General features: G+C 53.6%; 2 protein-coding genes across 13 annotated transcripts; one reads left to right on the forward strand and one right to left on the reverse strand.

The window, feature by feature from the left end:
* Positions 1–361: 361 nt before the first annotated feature.
* On the reverse strand, positions 362–7,896 carry Paxx (non-homologous end joining factor). Of its 11 annotated transcripts, none has more exons than XM_030249618.1 (7): positions 6,029–7,896; positions 5,897–5,957; positions 5,687–5,736; positions 5,409–5,599; positions 5,251–5,316; positions 5,017–5,101; positions 362–890 (listed from the first exon to the last, which is right to left on the reverse strand). In XM_030249618.1, exons 1-7 carry the CDS (start codon positions 6,151–6,153, stop codon positions 887–889), a joined length of 582 nt encoding a protein of 193 aa, XP_030105478.1. In that variant the 5' UTR covers positions 6,154–7,896; the 3' UTR covers positions 362–886. The 11 variants fall into 11 exon arrangements, with proteins under 11 accessions (XP_030105478.1, XP_006497930.1, XP_030105477.1 ...); XM_006497867.4 differs by having other exon boundaries at positions 5,687–5,739; XM_030249613.1 differs by lacking the exon at positions 362–890 and adding an exon at positions 4,724–4,943 and having other exon boundaries at positions 5,017–5,157.
* Positions 2,085–4,019, forward strand: Clic3 (chloride intracellular channel 3). 2 transcript variants are annotated; one of them, NM_027085.3, is made up of 6 exons: positions 2,085–2,156; positions 2,903–3,012; positions 3,091–3,216; positions 3,357–3,463; positions 3,546–3,721; positions 3,807–4,014. In NM_027085.3, the coding sequence occupies exons 1-6, from the start codon at positions 2,121–2,123 to the stop codon at positions 3,963–3,965; spliced, it is 714 nt and encodes a 237-aa protein (NP_081361.1). In that variant the 5' UTR covers positions 2,085–2,120; the 3' UTR covers positions 3,966–4,014. The 2 variants fall into 2 exon arrangements, with proteins under 2 accessions (NP_081361.1, XP_030107910.1); XM_030252050.1 differs by lacking the exon at positions 2,085–2,156 and having other exon boundaries at positions 2,674–3,012; positions 3,807–4,019.
* Positions 7,897–8,938: the final 1,042 nt, after the last annotated feature.

The raw sequence follows: 8,938 nt of genomic DNA on the forward strand, positions 1-8,938 counted from the left end.
ACCGAGGCCTCTTGCTCTCAGTGAGTCTGTGGAGGCTCGTGATCTGGAATCTTTTTTTCAGTTCTCTGTGTTTTCCGTTTGTATTGGTTTACTGTGGTTACCAGACAGAGAGAAGAGAGACTGGACTTAGGGAAGGCTGGCTCCGCTAAAAGCCTGAGGAAAAATGTGTTTCAGGCCCTTCCCTTACCTGAAACTTTGCTGTACACTCTGACAATCAATCCGTGGAGCATAAGCATACCATCTTGCCCCCTCTGTCATAATGTTCACAGGATGTTCTGTGCACATGCCTCTGGCTTCAAATCTCCCCTACCACTGAAAAATACCCTAGCCACAAAACTCCCCTTTTGAAAAGACATAGTCATTTTGAATTAGAGCCTACTGGGTGGTCTCATTTTTTATTTGATTGCCTCTTTATGGACACTATCTCCCCCGACAAAAATCACAGATCCAGGGGGTTAAGATTCCAAAACAACAAGCCTATAATATCAGACTCTGTTGGCATGCATATGTGGGCTCATTTTTTGTCCATTCTCTGTGATGGTACCCTGGGGGACACAGTTCAGTGGTGCAGTGTTGACCCTGGATTTTGGGAGGCAAACTGTAGCTGAGTCCAGGAAGCTGCAAGCATGGGAGTGGGGCACCGATGGCTCCTACTACGCACAGACTGACACAGGACATGTCCACAGCTCCCCTGAAGCAAGGAAGAGCCAGCTGGCGTCACTCTGACTTGTTTCTTTCTTGCTAAGCCATGCTCATGTTGTATGTCCACTTCATCCCTTCCTTGTGGATTTGTAAGGTCAGCTTTGCAAAAATATATAAATTCGGTGTGTCTGGTGACCACTGGCAGTTGGGAAAGGCTTCAGGGCTGCCCCACAGTGATGATTTGTCATCTGCAAAGGACAGAAAACCACAAAACAGAAAGCTGACCATGTCAGTAAGAAGCCAAAATAAAACTGGCTCTAGGAGTCAAGAGTCGGATAGAGGAGGAACCAAGCCTCCAACACAAATCCAGGTTCCAAGGATATCAGAGCTGTGTTTCACTTCAACTCTGGCTGAGGTCAGGGAAATGACAAGGCAGGGCTAAGGAGGAGGGAAGCCTGGCACAGCTGAGGCCCTGACTAGGAGTCAGGCACGTGAGCAGGTGAGTGGGCAGGTATGGAGCCACCTTGGCTGCACGGTGTAGCCTGGAAGGCACCAGCCTACCAGAGACAGGAAAGCAATCCCTAGGTCCTGGTCTTAGCCAGTGGGCAGTGCTGGTCCTCTGTGAGCACAGGTTCTAAAGAACAGCTCTCCTAGATGGCTGCTGCTGTGAAACGCAGGCCGAGATACAAAGAATGCCAAAGGCACTCCCACTGTGAAGCCCAGTGGGCTTGGGAAGGCCCAATGGCAGATTTGTGCCTGGTAGGGTCAGACCATACTGGCCCTTTCCTTCCTGCTGGGGACCTCATCCCCATTTCAGCCACTAGGTAGTAGTTTCTAACCCTTCCTGGTGCCAACTGAAGGTCAAGGTTAAGAGTAAGAAAGCTGCTCTGAGCCTGTGTGGACAGGATGGGGGCACGGAGTCCACTGCTCAGATGGGTTAAACACCAAAACCAGGCTTATCAGCCTGCCGGCCGCGAACATGTTTGGAATGCGGGTCCGCCCTACCTGACTGGGTTTTGTCAGAGGGAGGGGGCATCTCCCTCGGCTTGTCACACAGACAGGTAAACTGAGGCATTTCCCACTCATTCCCACCCCCTGGCTGGCTTTCTGGGATAAGGACTTGACAATGGAGAATGAGCCGCAGAAGGCTGTGAGGCAACTCCTGAGCTGAGATCAACCCAGTGTGCGTTCACCACACTAGCTCCCCTCACAACCACACTGAGGCTTCAGTGTTTTGCTGTGAGCCAACTTCCCATACTCACACCTGGCCCTGAGACTCAGGCCTCCTGTGGTCACTGGTAGCACGGACACTCTGGTCTTATACAGGCTCTGCTCTGGAAACCTGTCTGTTGCCTAGGTGGCTCCTTGGGGCGGGCCCACTGCCTGGGGAGGGTGGGGCATCAGAGAGACTTAAAGAGCTCCCAAGGCACACCCTGTGCCCTGGGCTGCTGCTGCCGCCGGATGCCTCGGCTCCCACCATGGCTGAAACCACCAAGCTCCAGCTCTTTGTGAAGGTTCTGGGCAGGCTGGGCTGGAAGAGGAGCTGGGCTTTTTTCTTCTTGTTGTTTGGGAGGAGGGGTGGGTCTTCCTAATGGTGCCCAAGTCCCTATCCCTGTGGTGGGTTTGAGTTGCCCCACACAGGGCTGAGGAGAGCCAGGCATCCTGGGTGAGGAGCTACCATAAGGAGGATCAGAGAGCCTGGGTCCCGCTCTTCACTTTGGCTCGTGGACCTGGCCCAGCTCTGGGAGAAAGCTTCTTAGTGAGGAGATAGATGTCAGTCTGGTAGCTGGCACCTGGCATTTAGTAGAGATTCAGGGTCATGTGCCAGACTGGGGGCTTGCCAGAGATGGCCCTTTTAGCTATCAGGCCAGTGCTCAGATCTGAGTGGGAGCAGGTCCTGGCCTCCTCTTTGGTCTCTTCCCTCCCTTCCCTGAGCTGTTAGCCTCAATACCCAGTTGTGTGGGTTAATCACTAGAGGATGAATCTCTGGCCTGCCCCACCCTGCAGCCAGTCTCTGTGACTGGAACCCTCTGGCAGGACCCCAAGCCTAGGCCTCTAAGCTCCCAACTTCTTTTGTCCTCCCCATTCCAGCGATCAGTTCAAGGGCCCTCACTAGACACTTGTAGATGCCATGCTCAACCAGGCCAGAGCCCTAGCCTGCCTCCAGAGCCAATGGCAGTGGGAGGCAGAGCTCCACCCAGCCAGGTGTCAGGATTCCTGGGTCTGCTCAGAGCCTGACACCTCTGTTCCACCCACCCAGGCCAGTGAGGATGGCGAGAGCGTAGGACACTGCCCTTCCTGTCAGCGGCTCTTCATGGTCCTACTCCTCAAGGGTGTGCCCTTCACACTCACCACAGTGGACACTCGAAGGTGAGACACCACCCTGGACCCTTCCCTGGCCTCTGCCCACCTCGGGCCAGCCACCTCCCTTCTGCCTGGTGTTCACAGGGCATTGGATGTGCTGAAGGACTTCGCACCAGGCTCACAGCTGCCCATCCTGCTGTACGATGGGGATGTCAAGACAGACACACTGCAGATCGAGGAGTTTCTGGAGGAGACGTTGGGGCCACCTGAGTGAGCATCTGATGGGGTGGGCAGGAGGGCAAAGATGGGACCTCCTTGGGGGACACCTGGGAGAGTGCCTAGGAAGGGTGCTTTGAGGCACAGTGTACTTGAGGGTCTGACTGGAATTCTCAAACTATTCACACCTATAGCTTCCCTAGCCTGGCACCCAGGTACAGGGAGTCCAACACAGCGGGCAATGACATCTTCCACAAGTTCTCTGCCTTCATCAAGAACCCAGTGCCTACACAGGACAATGGTGAGACACAGGCCAGCAGGTCCAGGCAGGAGGGCTAACCCAAGGTCAAGACAGAGTCCTCATGGTTATCATTGCCCCCAAGCCCTGTATCAGCAGCTGCTCCGGGCCCTGACCAGGCTGGACAGCTACCTGCGTGCACCACTGGACCACGAACTGGCACAGGAGCCACATCTTCGTGAGTCCCACCGCCGCTTTCTCGATGGTGACCAGTTCACGTTGGCTGACTGCAGTCTACTACCCAAGCTGCACATTGTGGATGTGAGTGAGGGACCAGCGGGTAGGGTGTGGGTGTGGGTGTGGGGCCATCGAGTGAGACCCTCACCACGCTCTGCTGCACCCACAGACCGTGTGTGCACACTTCCGCCAGCTGCCCATCCCCGCGGAACTGTCCTGCGTTCGTCGCTACTTGGACAGTGCGTTGCAGAAGAAGGAGTTCAAGTATACGTGTCCACACAGCGCAGAGATCCTGGCTGCCTACCAGCCTGCTGTGCACCCCCGTTAGCCCCACTACTTCCATACACTCATCTGCAGCCCCATAAAGCATCTCTGCCCCAAGTAATTGTGTCCTGAACGTCCAAATGGCCAGAGACCCACAACTACACCACCTCAACCCTATGGTGAGAAACATAGTTAAAGGTGGTGTCCCCAAATGCTGAAGACAAGAGAGTCCACTGGACAAAGCACAATTCACCCTCCTCCATGGTGTGGAACAAAGGCCTGGGGCCCTTTACAGCTGCCCCAGCACGGAGGCATCAGGGATCTAGGGGATTGGATTAGTCTCCCAAACCAGTCAGGCCAGAGCTGGGCGGGGTGCCCTGGATGGCCAAGGAGGGTGGGGAGCCCCATGAAGCTCAGCCTCTGGGATCCTGGCCAAGTGGGTGGGGGCAGGCCTCCATTCCTCAGTCCAGCCACAGACTGTGGGCCAACCATATCTCCTATAAGGGGCTTCTACTGTCTAATGCCCTCTGGTGGCCTCCAAGACAACGCCTCTGTGCTACCTGGGTGGGGCTTGCAAGTGTGGGACATCTAAGCCTTAGAGAGTTCTGGCTCTACCAGACCAGGACGCTCTCAGCTTCTGTGCTGGCCACGCAGAATCAACACAGTAGGTCTGAGAAAGCTCTGCTGCCTGCCTTAAGACCTAGGCGGGAGAGCCTCCTGGATGCCGAGAGCCTGATGCATCTGTTTGCCTCCCAGGGCTCCACAGTACACCAGAGGGGTCTTCTCGTGCCCCCTCCCCAAGGCCAATCTTCACAACTCAAGTCTGGCCTAGCATCTCTCCCCGAGGGAGCAGTTTATTTGACGGAGAAGGGATGAGAGGCACCTTTGCCCAACAGCAGGACCACAGGGGAAGTGAAGCAAGGGGTGTCTCTGATTAGGGGGTCCTAGATCTCCCCTTTCCTTGCAGGCAGGCTCCTGGCCAAGTAACAGGCTTTGCTGTCCTCAGGTCTCATCAAAGTCTACACCAGCAGCTGGTTTCTTACTAGAAGACAAGAGTATGTAAATACATAGAAGAAAAGGAAGGGACCAGGGCAGGGGAGACAGGTGGCAAGTACCTTTTGAAGCCAGGGTTAATGAGAGACTCCCCTGGACACCGTCTCCTGACCCCAGGCCCAGAGCTGCCTCTCTGGTGATCAAGTTCTGCCAGAAAATAGGATCAGGGAAATCTTGAACTCCAAAGAACCCTGGCCAGAACTCTGTCCACATGGAAAGATTCTCCCATGAGACATCTGGAGAGGCAGTTCCAGAGAAAGAGCAGCCCCAGCCCACATGCCAGGCCCACCCCTTACCTGGTAAGAACTGAGTGCCTGCTGGCTGGGTGTTCTTCTTGGGGCTAGTGATGGTCTCTTCTGCAGCTAAGAGAGAGTCGTGGCATCTCACTCAATGCCAGGAGGGTCTGCAAAAGCATGCCCCTGAGGGAAGGTACAGGTGCCCACACATACAGTACCTGCCAGCCGCCTCTCTAGGTTGCATACATGCTCTGCCAGGCTGAGAGTCAAAGCCTGCAGCCTGGGGGCTGCCTCCGGGCTGGGCACCTTGGAGAGGTCAAAGGCCAGGGCAGGGGTATCCCCTGAAAGGGTTATCAATGCTCTGTCTTCTTGCAGGCTTACAGTTACTGCCTGCTGTTGGCAGGCTGCCCTAAGGAGGGAGATGTGTGTTATGGCCAGGATGTGTTAGCACTACCCCAAGCTTCTCATTCACATGGCCTCCCTAACTGGAACTCACCTGAACCGGGAATGGATATCTTCAGCCCCACTTAGGCCAAATCGGGCTTTCTGCTGGGAACAAGGAATTGTCACTAACCCCGCCCAGGACCCTGGACCCACTGGACATTCCAAACTGCCCTACCCTGGAAATGCTATTAGAACCACTGCCACGGGGAGGGGGAGGGTGGCAAGCTACCAGCTGTCTCCTATCCCCAGCACTGTTACTCACGAGCCTCGCCAGGCTGTCAGGCGAGAAGCAGGTGCTCCAGAGCTCGGCGGCGTCCGTCACACTGGGTGGGAGGGGCTGTCAGGCACCGTGCCCGCTATGCTCCCGCACCCCACATCCCTAGACTCCACTCACTAGAGGTTGAAGTCGTCGCGGTCCCCGTCTCCACCACTATCCCGCTCGCAGTAGCACACCAGGCGGGGGGAGCCCGAACCCGGCGGCAGAATACAAAGCGGCAGCGACAACAACGGAGGAGCCATGACAGCAGGGCGGTCTCGCCGCAGGAGCCAAGTTAGATGTGGGCTGAGGGCGCCTGCGCAGAAGTACAAACTCGGTGACTCACAATCTAAGGTGTTCGCTCGGCGGCGGAACTTCTGGTTTCTGGAGGGACGGAAGGACGAGGCGATGGGCGGTACTCAAGGTTGACATTGTTTCCGGGTACCAGGCATTAAGTAAGAGGCTGACTAAAGGGCGGGGTTTAGCACGTGGGGCGGGGCGGGAAGCACTCGGAGGGCGGGGCTTAGCGCATTAGCTACTCAGTGCTATTCTGGGCTCTGTTCTTTGGCCCTTGCATCCAAACAGAGATCTACTATGGTCTCACTCCTTGTGCTCTTCCGCTTTTCTGGGTCCTTCTTAGCAACATATCTGCCGCTCTTCAATGCCGGTCTTCTTTCCTATCTATCCCCCAAGGGCTTGTACTGCAGGGCCTCCAAACTGTTGGTCACTTGTCCCTTCCTGTCACTTTAGATATAAACACATCTCTTTCTAAAGCTGAGTTGTAACAAACCAAAATACAAGAGTAAGTACAGTACATGTGGAAACGTTTGGAGATGCAGTTTTCTCCCGGGCAATACCCTCCCATTGTCTGAGTCACCACCCTCTGTGTGATACCTGTCAGCCCTGAGGACACCTTCACCAACAGGAGGTCTCTGGAACCTGAGATCTAATGGGAGAGATGACTAGTCCGACAGGACAGCACTCACACTGCAGCAAATGCTCATGAGAATCCACACAGGGCCTGCATAGTAGGGGCTGATGCCACCTGCAGAGAATGGAGCCCAGCAAAGGGTGTGCTCAGGAGGAGGCCTGATGGGAACAGAAGTCTTCCCAAGGCTGTGGAAGAGGGCTAGCATGAACCTATGAGAACCATGGTGAGAGTGGTTAGTAACTTGGTGAACTGTGCTAACATTTGAAAAGTGCCATCAGCCAAACATACTCAATTCCCACTTTCCTCTAGTTTTGCTCAACCCTGCTGAGGCTCCGGACTAGAGCCTTTGCGTGCATGGGTTTTTGCCTGTCTCCAGCCGGGTGTACTTACCTGTAGTTCTTTTGAAAGTGTCCTCTTGAGGATCCATGTAGAACATTTCACCTCTGCTCAAGTCTCCATCCCTCTCTCCCATGTCTTACTTTCCCTGCTTTTCACTGTGTACCGTACATCCTGGTTTTAGGAGTTTCTGGCTCAGCCTTGATGTCTGCCTGCATCTCCACCATTGTCTGACCCCCTCCTAGAAGCTGCATCTAAGGTCTTGCTTCTATTCTAGCCACTGGAATATGGCAGAAATGATGTCTGTCATTTCTCCCATCCCTACTGCATTGCTCACCACAGCACAAGGCAACCCAGGAAAACCTTTGATATTAAAGTATGGAGGCCTGCCTGTGCCAGAGCCAGAGCCAGAGCCAGAGCCAGAGCCAGAGCCAGAGCCAGAGCCAGAGCCAGAGCCAGAGCCAGAGCCAGAGTCAGAGCCAGAGCCCCAGAGCCAGAGCCAGAGGCAGAGGCAGAGCCAGAGGCAGAGCCAGAGGCAGAGCCAGAGCCAGAGCCAGAGCCAGAGCCAGAGCCAGAGCCAGAGCCAGGAAGCAGAGTCCTGTCCAGGCCTCAGGTCTGGGAGATGGTGAACGGCATCCTCTTCCACTCGAGGGGCCTGTCCCAGACCTTAAGGACCTGGAGATATCGCTGCTTCTTGTTCTAGGCTGCTAAAGTCTGCAAGGATTTGTTTCTCAGCCTCCCATGGAGCTGCTGGTTTTGTTTGTTTGCTTTGTTTTGTTTGTTTTACCAATTTGAGTGAAAAACTTTAAACCGACTACAAAGCAGAAATAACAGCATAATGAGCCCCAGATGGACGAATTATCAACATTTTGACAAATTTACAATCAATATTTTTATTAAATTCTATTTTATTTTATTAATTTTTGCATAATATTCACATTACAGGTGTCACTGAACTATACCCTCAAACATTTCGGGACAATTTTGTCTCTTCAAACATTGGTACTTCAGGGCGTGGTGGAACACACTTGTAAATCCAGATGGAAAGGCTGAAGCCCAAGGATCCCAGGTACCTGCTCAGCAGGAGTACACAACAGGGTCCTAGCACACACACAAAAGCCAAACAAGTTATACTGTGTCCAGTATAAACACAGAAATAATACACTTACCTTCCTGTGTGTGTGTTCTACATATTCACATGTACACACATATGTGCAAGTAGAGACCAGAGCCAATGTGAGCACCTCCCTCAGTTTATTATTATTATTATTATTATTATTATTATTAAGCATTTCTATTCATTTTATTGTGAGTGGGTGTATGTGTGTCATGGTACAGAGGTCAGAAGTCAAAGGGCAGTTAGTTTTCTTCTTCCATCCTTAGGTCCCAGGGATCAAACTCAGGTCATAAGCCTTAGTAGCAAGTACCTTTACCTTTAGAGGCATCTCAGTGACCTTCTATTTGATGTACTTGAAAGCTGAATCTGTCTACAGTGGCTCCCGGGACCCAGGGCACACATGGAACAGGGTGGAATGTGGCTTGCCTCATGTAATTGCTGTTCCAAAGCGGGAGCTTCTGGGCAGCTAAACCAGCCGTATCATACTCTTAGGCTAGATGCTGGGGACTACAGGGTCCAAGAAGGGCCTTTAGGCACCTTGGGTCTTCCCACGAAGAACTAAGGTATAGTCCTTTCCCTGAAGGTACTGCCCTAAAGGACCCAGCCTATGTGGTTTCCAGACTTAGACAGGCCTTGCCACCCACCACCCACTCTCTGACTCCCC

The sequence above is a fragment of the Mus musculus genome, chromosome 2, assembly GCF_000001635.26.
Source record: "Mus musculus strain C57BL/6J chromosome 2, GRCm38.p6 C57BL/6J".
Taxonomy (NCBI): domain Eukaryota; kingdom Metazoa; phylum Chordata; class Mammalia; order Rodentia; family Muridae; genus Mus; species Mus musculus.

Coding starts and splice junctions, on each gene's coding strand:
- Clic3 (XM_030252050.1), top strand. CDS start 2,774: ATGCTCAACCAGGCCAGAGCCCTAGCCTGCCTCCAGAGCCAATGGCAG. Junction 3,013..3,090: donor ACCACAGTGGACACTCGAAG/GTGAGACACCAC, acceptor TGGTGTTCACAG/GGCATTGGATGTGCTGAAGG. Junction 3,217..3,356: donor GAGACGTTGGGGCCACCTGA/GTGAGCATCTGA, acceptor TCACACCTATAG/CTTCCCTAGCCTGGCACCCA.
- Paxx (XM_006497862.4), bottom strand. CDS start 6,153: ATGGCTCCTCCGTTGTTGTCGCTGCCGCTTTGTATTCTGCCGCCGGGT. Junction 5,737..5,896: donor CTGACAGCCTGGCGAGGCTC/GTGAGTAACAGT, acceptor TGTTCCCAGCAG/AAAGCCCGATTTGGCCTAAG. Junction 5,600..5,686: donor GATATCCATTCCCGGTTCAG/GTGAGTTCCAGT, acceptor CTCCCTCCTTAG/GGCAGCCTGCCAACAGCAGG.